Source organism: Salmo salar, chromosome 19 (assembly GCF_965601325.2).
Source record: "Salmo salar chromosome 19, fSalSal1, whole genome shotgun sequence".
NCBI lineage: Eukaryota > Metazoa > Chordata > Actinopteri > Salmoniformes > Salmonidae > Salmo > Salmo salar.
The window spans coordinates 60,113,074-60,138,500 of NC_138309.1; the positions used below are offsets into that span (position 1 = coordinate 60,113,074).

Below are 25,427 nucleotides of genomic sequence, written 5' to 3' on the forward strand. Positions count from 1 at the left end.
TACTCAAAGAAAATGATTTATCTTCTAATATATTGTGTGAGTGTATAAATAACAGACATAAACAAGACGAGTAGATACAGTATACGTTAAATTGGTCTGCAAATAGCAGGTGTAATTGGTACAATGCACAAATGATTCTAAGTCAACATAGAAAGGAGAGAATATTCTAGAATATAGCAAAGATTACAGATGCACATTGTTCATTGGCTTAACAGAGGACAATTTATCCTAAAGAGTTTTAACTGAAGCAAGCATTTGCAACAAAAAGCAAAGCCTTGATTCAAGACTGCACAGTCTGGCTTGAAGAGCAGCCATAAAATGAATATTTGCATCATGTTACATGTGACAGTTTTTGAATGTTTGTTAGATAGAATCAAGCCAGTGTGCGGGCATTTTTCTCTCTTAGTTGGAGTCTTCTTTATGGGGGAGTGACACGTGATGTCTGAAACGTGGTTCTTATAGTGTGCTACTCTCCAGCTTCAGATCCATCTTCATCTTCTGTTTTTCCATCACTGCCTCCAGCTCAGTGGCCTTCCGGGCGTCCTGGGAGAACAGAACTTCAAATTAGTTCAAAACGTGGAAAGACGACACGACAGGGACATTATGGATTTAAAACTGCGTACGACTGGAGTAAAACTGTTGGGAAATGTATTAGTCTTATGCGTAAGTTAATACTGAGGAACACTGCAATCATCATAGGTTGCCTCCTAAAGAATTCCCACGTGTATTAACAAACAATAGGCGGAGCAGTACCTCCAACAGCGCTTTCTGCACAGTGAGCTGGCTGTACACTCTGGCGCCCTCGTCTGGTAGGACTTGTCGTAGGTCCTCCTTGTTTAGAGAGAAGAGCAGGGCTCCTGTCAGCTTTCCCAGTAATGTCACCGTCCTAAGCGGGGGAGGCACACAGCTAGTCAGTAACCTTACTCAGACATTACCCTTCATTTACCTGTAACATTCAATCATCGATGAACAACTCAGTCATCTCTGTATAGGAACTAGACAGATCGACTTAGTCGCAAAGGTTACCGAGTCCAGACCTTGAGGAATATTTCAGGTTCAACCAATTACAATCGATTTGTTAGAAATTAAATGAATATCTGTATATTGCGACAAATGCCTTTGAACAGATCAGTAAGCAATACATAAGCAGTACCTACATCTTGGAGTTACTATAAGTCCACTATACACGAGAAGTACTCATGACCAGAATAGGTCCCTGATTGGAATGTGATCAGTATTGAGTTTGTGGTTGGTGAGGGTCACGTCAAACTCACGTCTCGCTGAAGCCCTTCCCCCTGAGCCACTGCTCCACCTCCTCGGGGGGTGAGTTGTAGTCCAGGGGGACCAAGGTGTCCGACGAGCGAGGGATGACCAGTGGCTTGTTCAGGTTGGCCTTCCCATTGGTCAGTCTCTGGAGCAGTTCGTCATTCACCATCATGGCTGAGGAGAGTTTTTACAATGCGTTAAAGTGTTCTCTAGGTCTTTGTTCGGCTTATCTTGCTAAAACAGAGCAGTCAGAAGACTTTCCTGTCATAAGAATGTAACCAAAAGGTTGCAGGTTCAAATCCCCGAGCTGACTTGGTGAAAAATCTGTCGATGTGCCCTTGAGCAAGCCATTTCACCCTAGTTGCTCTGGATAAGAGCGTCTGCTAAATAACTAAAATGTTTTTATGTAATTTACACAGTGCAAACAAAACAAACACTCCCCCCCCCCCCCCCCCCCCCCCCGGAGCCTCCCTCACACACAATTGCGCGTGGACACAGACACAAACACACATTGACATAGCAGAGCAAAGGCCAAGAGCGTCTCTGTGTAGTGCAGTGCCTGAGTATCTCCTCTGACATACACACACAGTGCAGAAATAGACTGTAAATCCTCTCAGTATAGTGTGATACCTTTGTCTGCATCATCTCCGGCTGGAATGTGTTGGCTGTATTGGTTGTATGATAGTGGGCGAGGGCGGTGGTGCGCTGAGGGGCTAGGAGTCAAGGAGCTAGGGTTAAAGGCTGGAGGGCTGGGAGGAATGTGAGTCTTGGTTAGGGCAGGTGAGACCGGAGGCTGGACCAGAGCAGAGGGGAAAGGAAAGAGAGAGGGAACAACGTTGAAAACACTGATATGGATATCGAATTACTGAAATGAATACCAGTATCTGGGTGTGGGTAAAGGAACGGGTGTTGTTTGTGTATGTGTTTGTATTACATTGGGCTGTTACCTTAGGTTCTCTCATGGTGACAGGGCTGTCTATGTGAGCCACTGGCTCCAGGATGTTGAATGGGACAAAGCCAACCTCGTTGAAGCGATTACGACACTTCCACCAGCGTTTGGAAGACTCCACAACCTGACCACAGTAAAGGAGAGGAGCCAATGTTTATACAGAGAATAATTAAGGACGAATAAAACAAGTGATATATTTAATTGTGTAGTATTACACAACTCACAATTTCCTATCTCTAGAAGTGATAGCTGTTGCCAAGGTAACAACCAGTATGTACAGTTGAAGTCGGAAGTTTACATACACTTAGGTTGGAGTCATTAAAACACGTTTTTCTACCACTCCACAAATTTCTTGTTAACAAACTATAGTTTAGGCAAGTCGGTTAGGACATCTACTTTGTGCATGACACAAGTCATTTTTTCAACAATTGTTTACAGACAGATTATTTCACTTATAATTCACTGTATCACAATTCCAGTGGGTCAGAAAGTTACATACACTAAGTTGACTGTGCCTTTAAACAGCTTGGAAAATTCCAGAAAATGTTGTCATGGCTTAGGAAGCTTCTGATAGGCTAATTGACATCATTTGAGTCAATTGGAGGTGTACCTGTGGATGTATTTCAAGGCCTATCTTCAAACTCAGTGCCTCTTTGCTTGACATCATGGGAAAATCAATATAAATCAGCCAAGACCTCAGAAAAAAATTGTAGGGGGTGCTTTGCTGTAGGAGGGCTGGAGCACTTCACAAAATAGATGGCATCATGAGGAAGAGAAATTATGTGGATATATTGAAGCAACATCTCAAGACATCAGTCAGGAAGTTAAAGCTTGGTCACAAATGGGTCTTCCAAATGGACAATGACCCCAAGCATACTTCCAAAGTTGTGGCAAAATGGCTTAAGGACAACAAAGTCAAGGTATTGGAGTGGCCATCACAAAGCCCTAACCTCAATCCTATAGAAAATTTGTGGGCAGAACTGAAAAAGCGTGTGCGAGTAAGGAGGCCTACAAGTCATCCTGACTCAGTTACACCAGCTCTGTTAGGAGGAAAGGGACAAAATTCACCCAACTTATTGTGGAAAGCTTGTGGAAGGCGACCTGAAACGTTTCACCCAAGTTAAACAATTTAAAGGCAACGCTACCAAATACTAATTGAGTGTATGTAAACTTCTGACCCACTGGGAATGTGATGAAAGAAATAAAAGCTGAAATAAATAATTGTCTCTACTATTATTCTGACATTTCACATTCTTAAAATAAAGTGGTGATCCTAACTGACCTAAGACAGGGAATTTTTACTTGGATTAAATGTCAGGAATTGTGAAAAACTGAGTTTAAATGTACTTGGCTAAGGTGTATGTAAACCTCTGACTTAAACTGTATGTACAGTATGCCTAGAATCTGGCAAGGACAAAGTGTACTTGTGCTATGCATCAATATTTCTTTCCTAGGTTTTTAACTCTGGCTTTACTAATGCTTGATTGAGGATACATTTATTTTAGATCCGAATTTTGTACAGTATCACCAATATTGCCGGATTGTGTACTGGATTTTCTCATTTACAATTGTAGGATCTTAATTCGATCACCCTGTTGCAGGAGAACTTTCCTGCAATGCAGGAAATGTAAAACTTGCAGTGTATTTGAGGTTTAAAAAGGCTTCTGATTATAATCAACATAATAATTCACATTTCCTGTTGGTGCAGGATTACTTTCCTGCTCAAGCAAACTGGTTCAAATGATTATCCCACATCTGTACCAACCATGTGTCTTATTATTAAAAGAGAGCCAAGCCCTAGAAGACTAGCTACCAGGCGTGTGTTGTTCAGGAATGGTCCTGAATTTGTCTGTTGTGTAATATTACGTAATGCCACTTAATGACTTTTCAGATGTTTACCTCCAGTGTATCACCCTGTTGTACTGACAGCTCACTGTTGTTGCGGGCCACAAAGTCATAGCTGCAACGGTACATCCTCTCTCCCTCGGGGGGTAGGACACTGCTATCCCTGAGAGGAAATTAGTGTATTATTGATATAACTGCAAAATAAAAGTAAACAACACAAAAATACCCCCAAAAAATGTTTGACTTGAAAACGTACATTTCATTGCTCTTAGGGGTGACTGGAGGTCCAACTGGCTGAGTAGGTTGCAACTGAATTAGAGAGAGAGAGAGAGACAGAGAGGGAAAGGGTGGGGGGGAGGGGGGTGAGGAAGAGGCCAGGACAGCAAAGAGCACATTCGTATGATGTTACACTCTTTGTCGACTCCTCAATGTACATGATGTACATGGATGTACATCTCTCTTATTACAAACCTCTTGTTTTTCCCTCAGGGCTTCATGTTTGTGTTGTGACTCAACCGGATCCTCATAAACCTGCCTGTCTGCCCTGGAGGCCTCTGGCTTCCACCCGTCCAGAAATACCGGTGTGTATGGGGCCACTGGCCCTTTGAGCTGGGAACTGAGAGGAGAGAGAGCAATTGCTGACCTTTAACAAACAAATATTCTAACGAATAGTATGGCCAGTGTAGACATAGCCTAGAAAGGAATTTGATCATCTCTCTCCACAGTACAAGTACTGTACTATTTCAGTAGCTGGCTGAGTAAATATTGACATTGTCATGTCATGCTGTGTCATCATGTCATGTTGCTCCAATGTCACAGACCAAAAGCCACAGAGTCAAAGGAGAGCCTTATGAGTCTGGCACACTGGCACATGACCTGAGACAACAGACTGCCACACTCAATACCCCAATCATACGGGTCTATGGGGGCATCAAATGTTCTGTAGTTGTCAATACTGACCGTGGGAGTGTCCAGTGGGGCCCCAGAGCCGTCCATAGCAGCCTCTCCTCCTCAGACAGGTTGTCTTGAAGCAGGGTTACGGCTGAGTTGGTCAGAGCAGGACTGGTCACGGAGGCCCCTAGAGCAGGGCCCCCGGTAGTCCTCACCAGCTGGTGCCACAGAGTAAAGAGACCACAGTTTAGATCAGGGTCAGTGGAAATAATGGGTTGACTGAACAAATGGCAACAGTAGATTCATTTTGAAGGGCAATCTAGGCTTAATGAACTCTAAGGGCCGGTTTTCCCAGACACAGATTAAAGCACTGGACTAAAAATCATTTTCAATTGAGATCGAAAAGCGCTTTTCAATCCAGGACTAGGCTTAATCTGTGTCCAGGAAACAGGCCTTATAATATATTGGCAATCACTGACTGGTATTACCCAATATGTAAATGTTATTACATGTCATTATATATCACCATAGTGAAAAGATTGTTCAATATGGGTCATGTGCGGTTTCACCATCTCATCCCTCTCAGCAGACAGAAATCTACAGATAAACAAGCCGTTACACCTCTCTTGGTTTCTCCCTGTTTCCATGAAGGTGTGCCAGGATACACACACCTAAGCTGCCTGTTTTTCCAATTCCACCCTCTATTCTTTCATGTAGTGATACATCGTTTTATAGGCAGGCAGTTCTTACACTGTGCCAACCCTCTCTGAGTACCTGGCACACCTGAACATATTTCCTGTGCTTATCTTTACCACCTTCCATTACACTTCAATTTAAACACTTTTACTTCACAGTCATACGACACTTTTGGGTTAAATTGTGTCTTAATGAGTCGTTTATAATGTTTTTGCCAACAAATACTACCTTATTTATGTGACCCAAGTCGAAATATGTGATAACACACTGGGCACTACCTTGTGCAAATATTGAACAGCACTCAAAATATATAAAGTTTCTTTTTCCAGTAACACTACCTCCCCTCTGTGTTGAAAACCATTCAAATGTTTCAACACTGTACATAATGGTGTAGCAATACACACTATATATGGACAAACACACTATATGTACAAATAGACAGAGCCTGCATATAGTCTACATACCATAGCCTAGTAAGTATACAACAAAAGGAAGTCACAAATCAACATGACATCATTATAAGAGTACACAGCCATTCAGGACAGATTGTTCCTCAACAATCTAATTCCATAATTGAGTAGACATAACAAGGATACTTATTATTATGTAAAAGCTATTTTTTCAAAGATACTAGCTACTTTTATTCCGCCCCTTCCGGTCATAAATATCTAATCCTGTGTTGACAGCAATAGCAACGTGTGTTGTCCCCGTAGTTCTCTCCCTCCAGGCCTCTCATAACCAGCACATAAGCAATGGGTATAAAGGTTATCACTGTTGACTCACCATATCTAGAGGTTTGAACACATGGTGGAGCAGCTCTTCTGAGGATGGGTTGGAGATGGAAGACTTGAGACGAGCCTGGGAAGAAAGATGATGAGCGGGTACACAGTATCTCAACTGTTTTGTTGACATAACAAGAGCTTGAAAGAAATGTGGAGTAGTCATGGCGATGTTCCCTTTACTCACCAGTAGGCTGAAGCAGTACTTCAATTTTTGGAAGATGTCCATGAATTCTTCTTCAGGAGGAGGGCGAGCTTTTGCAGTAAGCAAGTCCTCTGTATTTGAGAGAAAAGACACAGGGAACAAAACACACCCGAAAAGATCAGCGATTTCAGCTTTGAACGGCATCTTGAGTTGAACCAGTTTAGGTCACTTGGCCAGCAAACCTATTGTTGCTCAAGTGAACTTTCTTAATGTTGAGCCCTATAGTGTATGTGAGTTGCTTATCCCTCTTACCCTCTGGTGTTTGCTTGCGACTTTTCTTCTTCTTCTTCCTCTGGCTTAAAACTGAGGCAGCTTCTGCAGTCTGTTGGAGCTTTGCCATGAAGACCTCAATGTCATCGAAACAGTGATTAAGGATCCCCTGGAGTTTAGACGCATGAGAAAAGAGTTAACCCTACAGTGAAATTGTGATGAAGCATATCATATTGGAATTTGAAAGCAGATAATGGTATTATTACGTACCACTTCTTTCTCAGCTCGTAGAAAAGAGCTATCCGGTTGTTGCCCGCTGTTGACGCCATTCGCTGTTGAGGACATAGAAGAAGATTCAGAGCGTCCATTCCCATTCATTACCTTGGTTGGAATTTCCTGCATTTCGAATTCCTGCCCCCTCTTACTCCGGACACACCTTCCCCCAACACACACAATGCAACCTTTATACTCACGAGAACCTTTCACATTAAAGGGGCAATCTTCAGTGCTACGTTCTTTTTTGGAATGATACATGTATGATATGTACTCATTGATTTGATATCATGGAGGGTCAGTCCTTGCATCCGTAGCTCCGTCTATGAATTTGAGAGAGGTTACATTTCTCCAGCCCCATCCCTTTTTACTGAAAGGCGGGGAGTTCGCTTTGTTATTGTTTCAACTGTTGTTTGCTGGTTGAAATACCTCTACCGGTGCTTCATTTCCCTCCCTCCCTCCCTCCCTCCCTCCCTCCCTCCCTCCCTCCCTCCCTCCCTCCCTCCCTCATCCTCTTTTTTCCCCACTCTTCCCCTCCCAGACAATTCGTTTCAAAGCATTTCATTGACTTGGCAAACATGTAAATTTCAGGAGCATGCACAAACAAGATGGTTCCTGTCTTCTTGCCTCTGATTCCTGGGTAGGGTGGAGGGTTGGCAGGCGGGGCATTGGGAGCATGTGGAATGGGGGGACTCGGAATTCCGTAGGGGTCCATCATCGCTGCTTTGGTATTTTGGGGAAGAACAGGGTCTATCGGAGGAAATCTGGAGGAAAAGGAGAGAGATTTTTCGGGAAATCAAGACATGCTATGTCATGCACCTTTCTACCTTCCAGGATAGTTTTTGTAAAGCAACTTTCTCATTTGACTTCATGGTTGGAATTCAGCTGATAAAACACAAATTAAGCTATAGTCAGTAAGGTCAATATCCTAACTTGCAACAAAGGCCTGTCGTTATCATGAATATGATTCATGCAAAAATGTCAATGCTGTTCTTAGGTCATCATGACTGTTGCTGATAACAACCATTCATTCAACCTCATAAGAAACGCCCTTCACTAAAGGCATATGAAACATAATGAATCTCCCTGGTAAAGAATTATCGACATATGGAGTCAAATGTGCACAATTCGGTATCAATAGGTCATTTTCTGATCATCTGATAAACTGAAAAGAAAGCACAAACAATCTCTATCTGTGCTAATCTAGCGAAAATAAACTTTTTTAAACATAAAATGTCAGATTTAACAAGCAGAGGTCCTCAGATTAGTTCTCATATCAATATCAACATAGGCCCACTGTGACTAACACATGTCAACTCACATATACAATTTTCTATAGCTAAAATGACAAACTTTAGTCAGAATTGGCACAAACGATTTAGACAAAGAGTTCTGTCACATTTGTCACGTTTGTAGGTCGAGACGTTGTTTGACATTGGTCTGTTTGCTAACCCTCGAAGACAAACATACTGTACACAAAGTAACACCTACTCAACAGTATGCATTTCAATGCGGTGCAGCAATTCAGAAATGTACCCCAGGTAGCATCTTAATTATAGCTTACCTTTTCTGTGTGTCCTTTAAATGTCGTTTAACTGTGTGTTTCAAAGCATTTCTGAGTTTAGGCCTGCATCAGTGAACCAGCACCATTCGCTCTCTCCTCTCCTCCATACCACAATGGCCTTGTTCTCTCTGTCACACCTTCTTAAGTTATGTAGAAACCAGTCAAACAAGTCTGTCCTCCCTCGTTCTCAGCTGCTCATTCTCTTCACTCTCTCTCTCTCTCTCTCTCTCTCTCTCTCTCTCTCTCTCTCTCTTTCACTCATATAGAAACACAGTGGATGGTACACTCTTAGAAAAAAGGGTTCCAAAAGGGTTCTTTGGCTGTCCCCATAGGAGAACCCTTTTAGGTTCCAGGGAGAACTCTTTTGGTTCTACCTGGAACCAAAAGCGTTCTACCTGCCACCAAAAATACTTCAAAGGGTTCTCCTATGGGGACAGCCGAAGTTCTAGATAGCAGCTTTTTTTTAAAGAGTGTAACAACATAAGTCAGTCATGGCCGTAGGACCTTCCTACATCTTTTAAATCTCTCTCTGTGCCCCTCTCGCTCTCTCTGTCTCTCTCTACTCCATGAAGGACAATAACAATCACAGTACCTGAGGGCCTCTGGGCGCTTCTTGGACCTTGATGAGTAACCTGACACTGCCCTTGTGATGTCGTCACGAATTTGCTCCGCCTGCGAACACAACCATCAATAAGAGACATCACTGTTGTCCGGTTCAACCTGAACTACAGTGACAGTCCATTTAGAATGCATACCATATCAGGTAATCACAGGACAGGCTCATATAGTTTAAGAAAGCATGTTATTCAGATGTAGGATCTTATTTTGACCATCCTGCATTGAGGTTTAAAAAGGCTTCTGTAGTACGTAATTTCCACTTTAAAATTTCAGACTTGCTTTTCCCACATGATTTTTTTTTGCAATCCCTACAAAAATGTCTGTTAGTTATAATACACATGCTAATTCACATTTCCTGTTGCTGCAGGATTATTTTCCTGCTGTAGCAAACTGACTCAAATTAAGATCCTACATCTGTAACTAGGGTCAGGAGTTTCGCCTGGTCTGATCTCAGAGTTTTCTGAAGCATCCTTAAAACACCCATACTGCTGCACTCACCCTTACTGTCTCACAGTTGAAGAAGAGAACGTCAGGCTTTGTCTGAGGTGCGCTTTGGCAAACAAGTAACAGAAGGGATGGAAATCGTTTCTCAGTGAGGATGGCGTCACATCGATGGATAGATGAAACTGGATATTTCTCCAACTCATCCTGCATGAATACAATACAATCAACATTTCAAATGACTGGAACTGCAACGCCTCACATATAACCATAGCTAATGTCTATTAGAAAACAAGATCTGAAGACTGGAGCGCTTTTAAATCAGCAGCATCATGAAGGTCATATGTACAAGCCTTAACCGAAATGTAACTTGTCTTTGTTAATTAATGAGGCATTATCCTACTGTTCACGCATCTCATGTAAAGCAACTTTTTAATTGTGACCCCCCTCATGTTGGAGTCCTCTGTTCCTTTGTCCACAGTCCCTACATATATATCATGCCACATGTATTGGTAGGGAGATGTGCAAAGCATTATGGGTACTGTAGTAGACAATGCTACACAACCCACCTGGCTCTGTGTGTCTCTGAGTCGGAGGACCTCAGGGCTGATCTCCAGAACTATCTGCTGGCTCCACAGCTTCTCCGCCCGGGCCAGTCGGGACAGACAAGACTGGGCCTCATCCACACTCTTCACCTCCCCCTCCTGCTGGGAGAATGTCACCAGGTGCTGCACAGGGAAGTGAAATAAAGAAAAAAGATCTTCCTAGGTCTGTATGTTAATTACATGGGTATAACACTTGAAATGTTCTGATGTAATACAACTTAAATAATGTTCAAAACACTTACATTGATAAGATATCGTGAGACGTCTGTCATCATGTGACTGTTACTTGATAGATGTCTGGGTTTTCCTGGAGGCAGAGTAAACCGGTCTGAGGAAAATTCTTACTTGGTAAGGATGAGGATCATTGTAAGAAGGATGACAGTACAGAGCCTCTCATTCATAAACGATTTAGAACTGTGTAACAGAGGGTGTAGTCAAAATAACTTTGGTCTATGCTGGGTGTAGTTAATTTGGTATTGTCAATTATCAATGAGTCTTAGAATCCAACTGCTTTGACTTGAGCAATTAACTGTCCTGAGTATAATGTCCTCTCACCATAGATGATGTCACCTGGATGACCCGAGAGGAAACTGAAAGTCCTCACCTAGAGTTCCTCCCTGTGTCAGTGTCGGGCTGTCGCTCACTCACTGACCTGTGACTTACCCACCCAACCAGTTTGACCACAGTACTGTAGTGCCACCTGTTATAGTTCAGTCATTGATCTGCCTGATAACTCAAGTGACTCCCCCAATCACATTCCGGAAAAGTCTGAGTATCTCACATGCATAAAATCCATTCATACTTGATGACTTGTTTTGTGTTCCGGAAAAATCTTTTAACATCCCAAGTCTGTTCCCATCAGCAGTCAGGAATATAATAATAATAATAATAATGTGGTCTTATTTCTCATGTAAGACTACATAATGACCCCGAACATTCCGTTTCTCTGCACATGTTTTCATACCAAAATGTCCTTAGCATATATCATAGTAATAGTAAATATATAGCCTAAGACCTGATGTTGAATTGTACAGTAGGTGCCATGAAGTACAGATGTCACATATTGTCAAGAACATTTCTGAATTCAATACCACTAGAGTGAAATTTCATGCAATCTTTACGTAGCTACCAGAGCATCTTATTTCCACCTCATCAATGTTGGGGTTCATCTTATTGTGAGAGTGCATGACAATGCTTCCGAAGAGAGAATAAATACATTTGTTTTACAGCATAATGGTTGCTGTATTGAATCTGTGGATGCATGTTATGTGTGTTCTAATCCCTTACCTCCAACCCTTGACCTGAAATCCACTGGTTCCCAAACAAAAGGTAAACAAACAAAATCAGGAAAAAGTTAGTGGCCTCTGATTTAGCCTTCTATTAGATATGTCTTATTTTAGTAAATCAAAAAGTCCAAAATATTTATACCAAAGTTGAGAAATGTGTCTCATTCAGTGTGGCAGCAGCTTTCATAATCCTGTTCCTGCTCTCTCTGTCACTCTCTGTCACTCTCTGTTACAGTAGGGCAAGGATTTCCAGTGGTGTGTCACCTAACCCAGGCAAGCCCAGCCCAGCCCAGTACACTCCACCTCAAACATTTACACGCACACGTACACACACACACACACACACATCAATGGAATGCTATTTATGTCTAGGTACATTTAAGGTGGGCCTTTTTGGATAATCAAAGTGAGGGAGCGCCTCTTTACTGGAGTTTCAGGTAACAGAATATTGAGGACCCTTACAGAAAAAATGTCACATGTGAACACTTGAGCACATGTGATCATGTGATTTTATGTGAGGGGTTTTGGGGGACATGAAATCCCGTGATCACATGAGATGTGTTCATGTGAAATTCATGTGATTTTTCCATAAGGGTATTTCAGTGGGCACTTTTTGCGTAGTAACACAACTGTTGTTATTTTAATGGCGTGATAACACACATATTATTATTTTATGGGAATTTTTTGGAACACTTCACATTTGTTAAATTTCATGTGAAATCATGTGCAAGTGAAATTTCACATGTGAAAACATGTGCAAACATGTCTTTGGAACGCTTCACATGAGATTTTGTGGGAATTTGATTATCGGGCCCGGGATGCTCCAGTGGGAGGAGTTTGAACTGGGTGAATATTTTGGGACCAGGCTGCCTACTGGGCGTGAGCCCGGTGCCCCATTCAAAGCCCACGGCAAGGCTCGGCTCCAAACAAAACCCTATGCTGCTTTGTTTACATGATCCAAGAAGCAGATTACTGTTCATTTAACAAAGGGCACTCCTCCCTCACCACTTTTGCCCATTCACGTCACATGCCATAGGCGGGTAAACCTCGGCTCTGTAACGCTTTTCTTAGAGAAGTGGAGGAGTCAGGCGCAGGGATAAAGGTAAACAAAACGTGTTTACTAAAATTATCCATCAATCTTCTCATCAAAATACATAGTTTGGAGAAACACCTCCAACTACATAAAACAGACAAACAATCACCGACAAGACAAACAGGAAATGCAGAGGTTTAAATAATGAACATAATTAGGGAAAATCAAAACAGGTGTACACAATAAAGACAAAACCAAACGAACAGTGAAACATCGATCGGTGGCAACTAGTAAGCCGGTGACGTCGACCGCCGAACGCCGCCCGAACAAGGAGAGGGGTCGACTTCGGCGGGAGTCGTGACAGGCTCAGGTTATTAGAACTCCCTCTATTTTTTCACACATGCTCACATGTTGTCACGTTTAGTTTCATGTTGTCATATGTTGCTTTATATGTTGTCACATGTTATCACATGAACTTCACATGTTATCACATGAACTTCACATGTTATCACATGACCTTCACATGAGATCAGGTTAAATTCCTGTGTTTTTTCCATAAGGGTGAGGACCATGTTAGGTTTTTTGTAAGACGTTCTCAAGACATTTGTTTTACCAGTTGTCAGGACGTCAGGTGATGGTCCCAGATGGTCCCAAACACAGGAGGTTGTTGGCACCTTAATTAGGGAGGATAATTCCATGTGTTTATACCATTCTTTTAGCTCCGTTCCTGACATTATTATAAGCCATCCTCCACTCAGTAGCCTCCACTGGTCCCAACCATACCAAACCATTAATGATAAAGTAATGGCATGGTGGTTTTTAAGTAAGTAGTATGCCGTTCAGCTAAAAAAGAATACCCCACATCGTCACCTGGGATTTGAACTCAAAACCTCTGGATTTGAAGTGTGCTGATCTTTCCGTTGTACAACATTCACATATAATACAGCTCTACACTTAGTGAGTCATTTGTCATCTGCACTGCTATTTTAGCTACCAGTTAATCAGACTTTTCTCGCATCATTGATTTAATTTACTTATTTCAGCAATTTGAGGGTTTTCTGTATAGTTTCCTAATGTTGGTGGGGTATATTATTTTGTTTCAGTGTTACTACTGAATCACTTCGATAGATAAAATAGTTTTTCATTAAGGTATATTTTAACAAAGCTGAGATTTACTTTTGAAGTCCACAGTGTAGAAAATAGTCCAAAGTGTGAAATCAGCCATTGACATAGAGGTGATGGCGTAGCAGCAAGAATGTTGCGAACCAGGAGGTTGTGAGTTCAAATACCGGGAGAGGACAAGTTGAATAAGAAGGACTGTATAAACATATGTAATGTATGTCAAAGTCTCATGAATATGTATGTTGAAATAACTTTGTGTTAAAAGCACTGTGTGTTGTAACCACTCATTTTTGTTGTGAAGTGCTCCAAAAACACGTTTCACATGATTTCACATATTCCCCTTGAGTCCTACAGATATCAAGTACTATTTGAAGCTGAATATGTCATAAGATACATTTGTGCGTTTGTTTTTCTTTTTTGCTGGTGGCTCACTCTCTGATGATTAGCCTAGTGTAGATCTACAAATGTCTACAGGATGAAATACTATAGCCATGATAATTCAGAGGCATCACTGACACTATTGCCAAAAGCTTGCCAGCTGTAGAATAGAGCCCATGTCTGTCATTGAGCTTGGTGATTTGGCCAAGTTCCAAGTTATGGCCCATGGTTAAATCCACAACATTTTCTGACTGGAATGTTATACATACGGGTGGGGCTTCAGCTTGTACTCTACCAATAATGAATAGATAGGCGGAGCCCGTTTAAATTGATTGACAGTACACGTTGCCCTTGTCTGGAACAGTGGAAAATGGCGGAAGCGGATGTTCTGTTTGAATCAGAAGGCGTGTCGAGTGGAGGTGAGAATGAGAATAACTGGTTTACAGTGGCGAATGCAAAAGGAAATAAGAGAAGTAAAGTGGTGGTGAAAACTAGTAAAAACTAATAAGGCTTTTGGATCGATGTTGTTACATTACTTTTTCCACATTTTATTTTAAAATGGATTCAAAAAAATGTTTCCTCATCAATCTATACACAATACCCCATAATGAAAAGCAAAAACTGCTTTTTAATTTTTTTTGCAAATGTATGAAAAATAAAAAACCCTTTGCTATTGTCACGACTTCTACCGAAGTTGATGCCCCTCCTTGTTCGGGTGGTGTTCGGCGATCGACGTCACCGGTCTTCTAGCCACCATTGATCAGTTTTTCATTTTCCATTGGTTTTGTCTGGTCTCTTTACACACCTGTTTCTTATCCCAGTAATTATATGTTGTGTATTTAACCCTCTGCTTCCCCTCATTTCTCTGTTGGTGATTGTTTGTTTGTTATGTACGTGTTGTTTATGTATCGGTGTGCGACGGGTTATTGTTTACCCAGATTATTTTTCTACGTGGATTTTGGAGTTAATTTTGGAAATAAATACTCAATTTTTTAACCACTCTGTTTTCTCCTGTGCCTGATTTCCCTGTCACCTACATACACGGACTATGACAGCTATGAGACTTGAAATTGAGCTCAGGTGCATCCAGTTTCTACAACTTGATTGGAGTCCACCTGTGGTAAATTCAATTGATTGGACATGATTTGGAAAGGCACACACCTGTCTATATAAGGTCCCAAAGTTGACAGTGCATGTCAGAGAAAAAACCAAGCCATGAGGTCAAAGGAATTGTCCGTAAAGCTCAGAGATGGGCTTGTGTTGAGGCACAGATCTAGGGATGGGTACCAAAAAATATCTGCATCATTGAAGGTCCCCAAGAACACAGTGGCCTCCATCATTCTTGAATGGAAGTTTGGCACCACCAAGACCCTTCCTAGAGCTGGCCGACAGGCCAAACTGAGCAATCGGGGGAGAAGGGCCTTGGTCAAGGAAGTGACCAAAAGCCCAATGGTCACTCTGACAGAGGTACAGAGTTCTGTCTCTGCAGTACTCCACCAATCAGACCTTTATGGTAGACAGAGACAGAAGCCACTCCTCAGTAAAAGGCACATGACAGCCCGCTTGGAGTTTGCCAAAAGGTACCTAACGGACTCTCAGTCCATGAGAAACAAGATTATCTGGTCTGATGAAACCACCATTGAACTCTTAAGGCCTGAATGCCAATCGTCACGTCTGGAGGAAACCTGGCACCATCCCTACGGTGAAGCATGGTGGTGGCAGCATCATGATGTGGGGATGTTTTTCAGCGGCAGGGACTGGGAGACTAGTCAGGTTCGGGGGAAAGATGAACAGAGCAAAGTACAGAGAGATCCTTGATGAAAACCTGCTCCAGAGTGCTTAGGACCTCAGACTGGGACAAAGGTTCACCTTCCAAAAGGACAACCCTAAGCACACAGCCAAGACAATGCAGGAGTGGCTTTGGGACAAGTCTCAATGTCCTTGAGTGGCCCAGCCAGAGCCCGAACTTGAACGTCTCTGGATAGACCTGAAAATAGCTGTGCAGCGATGCTCCCCATCCAACCTGACAGAGCTTGAGAGGATCTGCAGAGAAGAAAGGAAGAAACACCCCAGTACAGGTGTGCTAAGCTTGTAGCATCATACCCAGCAGACTCGAGGCTGTAATCGCTGCCAAAAGATGCTTCAACAAAGTACTGAGTAAATGGTCTTAATACTTATGAATTTGATATTTCATTTTTTTATTATTACATTTGCAAAAATGTCTAAACCTGTTTTTGCTTCGTCATTATGGGGTATGTGTGTAGGTTGAGGGAAATAAACAATTGAATACATTTTAGAATAAAGTTGAAACGTACATTTAAAAAATAAATAAATAAGGCGGTCTGAATTCTTTCCGAATGCACTGTACAGTACGTGAATAATTGGATCAAGTGGTTGGTGCACAATGACTGGAGCGCGGAAGTACACTCAATCCATTCTATTGTTTTTTGATAGTCTCTCCCTTCTCACCTATATTTGGGTTATGAGATTCCCTGTGAGAGCCTTTGAACCCAAACCCATGTAGCGTGCTAAATTATAATTATTTGGTCAAGCGTATGTAGACGGGAGGAGTATCATATGCCAGCTGATCCTTTGTGGCTCAGTTGGTAGAGCAGTGTTTCTTAAAGTATGGGTCGCGACCTGTTAATGGTGCATCACGACGTTAATGTATAATTAATTACTGGGATTGTTTTGGCCAAGTGAAACTGCGCTCTCTGCTTATCAGCGGTCACTGCTCAGTTTTGCAGCAGCGCGAGGAGATGCCCATGTTCTTCGCTGTTTACCGGATCTTTTCTTTCTGCAGTTTTCTTGAAGATCACTCTGCGACCCACACGCTGTAGGGCTGTCGTTCAAACCACTGACTTGTTATTCCCACTCGCCATCTCACGCCGATCTCATGAAATGGATTTATGATAGCCACAAGTTCCGACTGAGCTCAATCGTCATGAAACGCAAATAGTGATTACGTTTTCTCTTTCATACAAACTTTGAAAAATAACGAGGCGCGCCCACAATGTGTTTTGTGTGGGTAAGTGCTTAGTAACGAGTCTCTCAAAACGAACAAATTAATAAAACGACACGTCCTGACCAAACATCCAGGCACAACATGACGGTAAACCCAGGGAGTTCTTTCAGGACAGGGAGGAATGCTTCAGGAAACAGTGCTTCGAAACTGGGAAAGTAAGTCAACTAGCAAGGCATTTCCATTTTATAACCGGTGATAATACGCAGAAATAAGGTAGTAACTTACTATCTCATAGTAGTAGATGTGAGTTTCACTTTCAAATAATCCCTGGCATTGTAACTTTACACAGCTAATAACAAACGTTAGCCAAAGCAAGCTAACGTTAATTAGCAACCCTAAGAAACAGTACAGATACAATTATCACATTTTATTGTAGAAATGATTGTTGAAAACAAGTCTAGGATGGAACTGTTCCTGTTACAAGTCATACTTTTTATTCTGAACTGGAATAAACTGATTGAAGCAAGATACTTTTTGGGACAAACACGCACACAGTTCTGGGTTGCTCATCTGCAGCAGGAAGCAGTCTCCTGCCTGACAGAGAAAGCAGTAGATGTTCTGATCCAGTTTGGCACCACATACCTATGCAAGTCAGGGTTCTCAAGTACAGAAATAGTGTCAATGCTGAGCATGACCTCTGTTGCACTGTTAAAAACTGAGCCCAGAATAGACACGCTTGTTGAAAACTTCAACCAGCCACACACCTCTCATTAGGACTACCTGGTTAAATAAAGGTGAACAAAAAAATAATAATAAAAAGGACTGTGTTCTGTGTTAGGTGATCAATCAGTTTATTCCAGTTCAGAATAAAAAAATATGTATTTTAAGAGCAACAGTTCCAACCTAGACTTTCTATCAACAGTCATTTATACAGTAAGATGTACAGTAGGCCAGAATTTTTTATCTGTACTGTTACTTAGGGTTGCACGATCAAAAAGCCTGTGTGTGTGTTCTGTAATACATCTGTGTGATGTGATCAATCTGTTCATTCCAGTTCAGAATGAAATGATTTATTGTATTTTAACAGCAACAGTTCCAACCTAGACAGGTGTGTAAGAGTGTTTTTAATGGGGAAAAATAAACATGAAAATATATTTATGAGAATTTCATTATTTGTTTTTGTCTATTTTTCTTTTTTTTTTGTTATAAGGGAAATGAAATGTACCAATATTTACGTATAGTTGCATATTTTCCTAAGCTTGGGTCCCAGGAAAACACAGCATTTCTCATTTGTTCCCAGGCTGAACCCCTGTGGTAGAGCATTGTGCTTGCAATGCTGTGGGTTTGATTCCCATGGGGGACTAATACAAAAAAAGTATGAGAATGTATGCACTAACTACTGTAAGTCACTCTGAATAAGAGCGTATGCTAAATTTCACCATCTGTCAGATAGTGATATGAGGTGGCTATTATTACTATCTAACAGCAGTTTGTTTGGAAATGTTTTGTAGCCTTTGTTTTGACACGTTTCAGAAGTAAATTAACTTGGCAAGCTTAGCGTTAGACAGAGAGCTGACTAAAAGTTGGCTAACATTAGCTATTATTTTTGCCTCAATCAAACTAGACCTGAATCAAATGATTAAACCATCGGCCAAACGATTCAAGATTGATATTCTGACATTTTTTTCAGTGCAATGTGATTTGTATTAGTCAGTATGTCATTGTAACATTATTGATCTGTCAGTTTCCCGAGCTAATTCCCTACTTTTTCGGACACAGTAATAAACAGCTCTAAAGTTACAGGCTTCCCTGTCATGGTGCACAGTAGAGGTCTGCGCAGGACCGATTTCTTCATCCCGCTCCTGCCCAGACCCTCTGGCTTTCTGTTTGACTCCCACCTGCTACCGCAAGAACTGGTCCCAAACCCAACCGCAGTCCCGCAATGTTATTTTAGGCATATGTGAAGCAGCTCACCTGCCAGCTAAGGCCCCAGCAATTTTGAGCCCTATAGACAATATAAAATGCTCAAAAATAACTTAAGAAATAGGTTGAATTACCAGAGATTCTCACATGGCCCTTACATTGTATTATTGGGCTATATCAGCCAATATTGCAGATATTGTTTGAAGAGAGCAGAGTTGGAGAGACTTGCACTTTCTCTCAAGCTATTTTTATTGCCTACGTTTTAGGAGTGGGAAGATTTTCAGAAGGAGAAATATGGGTGATCAATATTTAAGCCTATTTATAGGCAATGTAGTAAACTATAGCCTAATCATAGGCCTATATAGGAAGTACATTTCCTTGGAAAGATAACTGTCCCGTGCTTCTCCGCCCATGTACAGTTGAAATCGGAAGTTTACATACATTTAGGTTGGAGTCATTAAAACTCATTTTTCAACCACTCCACAAATTTCTTGTTAACAAACTATAGTTTTGGTAAGTCGGTTAGGACATCTACTTTGTGCATGACACAAGTAATTTTTCCAACAATTGTTTAATGACAGATTATTTCACTTATTCACTGTATCACAATTCCAGTGGGTCAGAAGTTTACATACACTAAGTTGACTGTGCCTTTAAACAGCTTGGCAAATTCCAGAAACTTATGTCATGGCTTTAGAAGCTTCTGATAGGCTAATTGACATCATTTGAGTCAATTTGAGGTGTACCTGTGGATGTATTTCAAGGCCTACATTGAAACCCAGTGCCTCTTCGCTTGACATCATGGGAAAATCAAAAGAAATCAGCCAAGACCTCAGAAAAACAATTGTAGACCTCCACAAGTCTGGTTCATCCTTGGGAGCAATTTCCAAACGCATGAAGGTACCACCTTCATTTGTACAACCAATTGTACGCAAGTGTAAACACCATGGGACCACACAGCCGTCATATCGCTCAGGAAGGAGACACGTTCTGTGCTCCTAGAAATGAACGTACTTTGGTGCGAAAAGTGCAAATCAATCCCAGAACAACAGCAAAGGACCTTGTGAAGATGCTGGCAGAAACGGGTACAAAAGCATCGATATCCACAGTAAAACAAGTCCTATATCGACATAACCTGAAAGGCCATTCAGCAAGGAAGAAGCCACTGCTCCAACACCCCATAAAAAAGCCAGACTACGGTTTGCAACTGCACATGGGGACAAATATCGTACTTTTTGGAGAAATGTCCTCTGGTCTGATGAAACAAAAATGGAACTGTTTGGCCATAATGACCATTGTTATGTTTGGAGGAAAAAGGGGGAGGCTTGCAAGCCGAAGAACACCATCCCAACCGTGAAGCACGGGGGGTGGCAGCATCATGTTGTAGGGGTGCTCTGCTGCAATAGGGACTGGTGCACTTCACAAAATAGATGGCATCATGGGGAAGGGAAGTTATGTGGATATATTGAAGCAACATCTCAAGACATCAGTCAGGAAGTTAAAGCTTGGTCACAAATGGGTCTTCCAAATGGACAGTGACCCCAAGCATACTTCCAAAGTTGTGGCAAAATGGCTTAAGGACAACAAAGTCAAGGTATTAGAGTGGCCATCACAAAGCCCTGACCTCAATCCTATAGAAAATGTGTGGGCAGAACTGAAAAAGTGTGTGCGAGCAAGGAGGCCTAGAAACATGACTCAGTTACACCAGCTCTGTCAGGAGGAATGGGCCAAAATTCACCCAACTTATTGTGGGAAGCTTGTGGAAGGCTACTCGACACGTTTGACCCAAGTTAAATAATTTAAAGGCAATGCTACCAAATACTAATTGAGTGTATGTAAACTTCTGACCCACTGTGAATATGATGAAAGAAATAAAAGCTGAAATAGATCATTCTCTCAACTATTATTCTGACATTTAACATTCTTAAAATAAAGTGGTGATCCTAACTGACCTAAGACAGGGCATTTTTACTCTGATTAAATGTCAGGAATTGTGAAAAACTGAGTTTAAATGTACTTGGCTAAGGTGTATGTAAACTTCCGACTTCAATTGTATGTGAGAATGCTATTCATTGACTACAGCTCAGGGTTCAACACCATAGTGCCCTCCAAGCTCATCACTAATCTAAGGACCATGGGAATAAACACGTCCCTCTGCAACTGGATCCTGGACTTTCTGAAGGGCCATCCCCAGGTGGTAAGGGTAGGTAACAACACATCTGCCACGCTGATCCTAAACATGGGGGCCTCTCAGGGGTGAGTGCTCAGTCCCCTCCTGTACTCTCCGTTCACTCATGAGTGCACGGCCAGACACGACTCCAACACCATCATTTGCCGATGACACAACAGTGGTATGCCTGATCAACGACAGCCTATAGGGGGGAGGTGCTAGGACAACAACCTCTCCCTCAACGTGATTAAGACAAAGGAGATGATTGTGGACTACAGGAAAAGGAGGACCGAGCATGTCCCCATTCTCATCGATGGGGCTGTAGTAGAGCAGGTTGAGAGCTTCAAGTTCCTTGGTGTACACATCACCAACAAACTAACATGGTCCAAGCACACCAAGACAGTTGTGAAGAGGGCACGACAAAGCCTATTCCCCTCAGGAGACTGAAAACATTTGGCATGGGTCCTCAGATTCTCAAAAGGTTCTACAGCTGTACCTTCGAGAGCATCCTGACTGGTTGCATCACTGCCTGGTATGGCAACTGCTCGGCCTCTGACCGCAAGGCACTACAGAGAGTAGTGCGCACGGCCCAGTACATCACTGGGGCCAAGCTTCCTGCCACCCTGGACCTCTATACCAGGCGGTGTCAGAGGAAGGCCCTAAAAATTGTCAGACTCCAGCCACTCTACTTCTCTCTGCTACCGCACTGCAGTGGTACTGGAGCACCAAGTTTAGGTCCAAGAGGCTTCTAAACAACTTCTACCCCCCAAGCCATAAGACTCCTCAACATCTAATCAAATGGCTAACCAGACTATTTGCATTGCCCCCCTTATTTTACTCTGCTGTTACTCTCTGTTTATTATCTATGCATAGTCACTTTAATAACTATGCATACCCCCCCCCCCCCCCTCCTCTAAAACCAAAGTTGCGCTTCGTAATCACGGGCACCTGAGCCTGTGTAGGGATGTGATTTGAATGTGACTGAAGGAGTGGGGTGGTTATGATTTATTTATGTATTATCTTGTTTCAATACCCCGTACAGTAGGTGGCGGCAATACACCAATAGGTGTAGTCTGCCGTAAAATTTTAAAGACGAAGAAGTGCCCTCGCATCGCATCAACGTGGCGTGTGTCTCGATGAAATTGAATACTTTTTTTTAAAGTTAAGAGAAAGAACTATTCTGTTACGCCAAGGTATTTATAGTCATTCATTTAAAGCATAATATCATATTGTGTTGCATCATTGCTTTTATTTGAGAATAAAAACAATGAATGTTAGGTCGAAAAGACAGACTATTTAGATGGCGTAAAATATATGGTTTTCTTAGTGCATGTTTTTACCTTTTGAAATAACATGAGAAATGGCGAGCATGTTCACTACTCATTTGTTTCTAAACTATTTTATACTGCATTTAGCGCATCATTTTGGGGGGGGGGGTGCATTGTTGTACTTGGACGCCGCTGCTTTGTGAACCGCAACAGTTGTCACATCAGATTCTTTAGTTTAGTCTGCTTCCCAAATTAGACTAGTTTGAGTAGTGTTATTATATCTACCTGGAATGATGAAGTCGTCATTCATATTTTTTCAAGTAACTATCAAGTAGGCGGAGTGTTAACTCTAAACTATGTAATAGAAATCTAAAGAAAAAACAAGACATAAAGGACAACAGCATACGCAGAAAGTTGGAACGTGGTAGAGGTAGGTATTTGCCATTCCATGGGAAAAGGAAGTGTGGGTGGACAGCAGCAGTCACAACAAATTACTTTGGGTACAAACCATTATATAAGGTCTATGACTCTGGTTTAAATAGCAGTGGCACCATTATGGGGGTATCATACAATATGCTATTTACATTGTTTTGTCTAATATATATACTTTTTAAACGAATGACAATGGCTTGTGGTTTTTAAATATTTGAACGTGTTCCGTAATATTATTGTGCAACATTTTACATTCATTACATAATATAGTTGATTCACATCAATACCACCTTAGGCAGATGAGCGTATTTATTTTAACCCAACAATAGTAGGCTTAGTAAAGCTATCGTCCAAGTGACAGCAAAAATAAGGTTAATATTTAATTTTTGTGTTAATATTTCTAAAGAAATTATGACAGAAATAAAGGGGAAAAAATATGTTGAAGCTGATTGAGTGGTTTCAAACATAAACCGACAAAATTCTCACATTCAGTACAGAATAATTTTGTTGCGCCTAAGAATAATTGTAGCCAGTGCCCCCATAATACGCGGCAGTGGAAATACACACGCCCACACAAAAAACTCCGCGTGTTTTCTTTGAGGTCCCGCATGAATCTGATTAATATCTACTAGATCTATTGTTCGAACCAGAATAACTTTTCATGTGAATTTGTAAGCGATCGCTCACATATCTTGATCCCACTTCTAGCTACATCACTGCGCAGGGAATCTGGTTGTAGCTGCGTTGTTGAAGTTGGTTTTGGTGGATGCCACATGTTACGTTACTACTGTTAGCTAGCTAACGTTAGCTAGCTTGGAGTTTCTTTTTACGTCGCTGGCGGTCCTTACCCACGGTTCCTACACTGGAAATATTGAATTAACATAGAGGTCAGGTGAGTCTTTTTCAACATGAAGACGTGCAATTTTAGACAAATGGGAATTGAACTGAGAGGCGTGTTACGCTTAGCTGATGCAACCGAGTCATTTCACCCATCATTGTCAATGTCTTGTATGTGCTATTACTATAGCGGGCCACCTGTAATGTTTCGTGACAATAAGAGTTTGATGCTTCTACATGTAAAGGACCGGCGATTATCTGGTGATTAAAGAAAATAAAAAACATAAGTGGTAATTGGATGAGACAATGTCTTATGTTGTCACGTGGTGAGTGCCCCTCTTTCCGAATTGTCTGGGTGTTGTACAGTGCTGTGTTACAGTGGGAACTGGCTACATAATAGAGCCCCTAACCCCAAATAAGTGTCATTTACCTGTAGGGTGATTCCATTTGATTTCAATCACATTTTGACAGCTGTTAGGGTTGCGTCAATTCGAATCTGGTATTGGAATAAAATAGTCAGTACAGAGTAACTACTCATTTCTTTGTACTTTAATTAATGCAAACTCTTGAATGGTAAATATGATGTTCGCATATATGGGCTCACTGAAACACCACGCAGGGCAGACAGAGAACTAACTATTCAACCACAAATGTATTCTTTAATACTCTGACAGAGATAGTTCCTGCTCCTTGCTGGGCCTGTCAGAGTAGAGGCTGGGTGTGGTTTAGACTTACTCCAGCCTATCGTTGGCGTGCAGGCTGGTCCCAGCCTCCTGGCTCATCACATGTTGCCAGGCGTTGGATCTTATCTTCCTAGTGTATACTCATAGTGAGCAACCACTCAATTTCCAGTGATTGACTTATTCAGTTGTTTCTCCATTCTATCTGTTCCTCACATGCTCCCCTTGATTGGTTTCACAACCTCCTATCACTAAGCCAGCTGCCTACACCTTGTTACACAATGTTCTCTTTGTCTACCCATTATGCTATCCTGTTTAAGTTCTGATATATTATAAACCATAATTATAGTTGCACATTCAATATCTGCAGAAGCATAAAACCGAAAAATAACCCCACACAGCACCCCCTTTTGATTGGTCATGTGACACGAAAATGGAGGTCCTGAGGTATAAAACCCCTACCCTAACCCTTACTTTAACCATTTTAAATTTAAACTACAATGGGGTAGGACCGTCCCAAGGATCAAGATAACATGGACAAAAATAACGTTTCTACCTATGAACGGGATCCTTGGGACGGCCCAACTCTGATGTCCCCCCTATTGAAGTTGACATTTTAAATGGTTAAGGTTAGAATTTAGGGTAAGTGTGTCCCAAGGATCCTGAATTGCACTAACCCACACTCCAGTTGTGGGTTTGGCCTAAGAGAAAACAATGAATATGCAGAAAAAAACTCATCCCTACTGTAAAATATAGTGGTGGATCTTTGATGCTATTTTGCTTCCACTGGTTCTGAGGCCCTTGTTAAGGTTAACAGCATCATGAACAAGTATCACCTTTTCTGGCCATGAGTTCATATTCCCAAAGTACCAATATAACAACCATGCCCATCTTTCATTTAATTGTGCCTATTAGGGGAGGGTGCTGAATTATTGAAAACAGGGGTTCCAATAATTTTGACTCTTGTAGATTTTATTGCTTCTCAAACAAT

At 41.7% G+C, this 25,427-nt stretch overlaps 2 protein-coding genes across 7 annotated transcripts in view; one reads left to right on the forward strand and one right to left on the reverse strand.

Moving 5' to 3' along the window:
- Positions 1-82: 82 nt before the first annotated feature.
- On the reverse strand, positions 83-11,863 carry LOC106579243 (epidermal growth factor receptor kinase substrate 8-like protein 1). Of its 2 annotated transcripts, XM_045702535.2 has the most exons (20): positions 11,771-11,822; positions 11,630-11,653; positions 10,585-10,649; positions 10,307-10,465; positions 9,795-9,944; positions 9,271-9,350; positions 7,742-7,878; positions 7,112-7,173; positions 6,884-7,010; positions 6,614-6,702; positions 6,431-6,505; positions 5,021-5,169; positions 4,532-4,676; positions 4,317-4,369; positions 4,115-4,223; positions 2,214-2,339; positions 1,897-2,059; positions 1,275-1,440; positions 754-886; positions 83-543 (listed from the first exon to the last, which is right to left on the reverse strand). In XM_045702535.2, the coding sequence occupies exons 3-20, from the start codon at positions 10,615-10,617 to the stop codon at positions 457-459; spliced, it is 2,043 nt and encodes a 680-aa protein (XP_045558491.1). In that variant the 5' UTR covers positions 10,618-10,649; positions 11,630-11,653; positions 11,771-11,822; the 3' UTR covers positions 83-456. The 2 variants fall into 2 exon arrangements, with proteins under 2 accessions (XP_045558491.1, XP_014014444.1); XM_014158969.2 differs by having other exon boundaries at positions 11,630-11,863.
- A 5,024-nt stretch (positions 11,864-16,887) lies between these two features.
- Positions 16,888-25,427, forward strand: part of LOC106579242 (sodium-dependent neutral amino acid transporter B(0)AT2) — a 32,572-nt gene continuing 24,032 nt past the window's right edge. Inside the window, exon 1 of one of the 5 annotated variants that reach the window (XM_082965852.1) lies at positions 16,888-17,341. The gene's annotated coding sequence lies outside the window, so the exon portion shown is untranslated. Of the gene's footprint in view, positions 17,342-22,157; positions 22,413-22,657; positions 22,918-23,455; positions 23,812-25,427 lie in introns of those variants that run through there. The other 4 variants (XM_082965851.1, XM_082965853.1, XM_082965850.1 and 1 more) reach the window with 4 other exon arrangements.

Coding starts and splice junctions, on each gene's coding strand:
- LOC106579243 (XM_014158969.2), bottom strand. CDS start 10,617: ATGATGACAGACGTCTCACGATATCTTATCAAT. Junction 9,945..10,306: donor TCAGAGACACACAGAGCCAG/GTGGGTTGTGTA, acceptor GTATTCATGCAG/GATGAGTTGGAGAAATATCC. Junction 6,703..6,883: donor TCGCAAGCAAACACCAGAGG/GTAAGAGGGATA, acceptor TCTCAAATACAG/AGGACTTGCTTACTGCAAAA.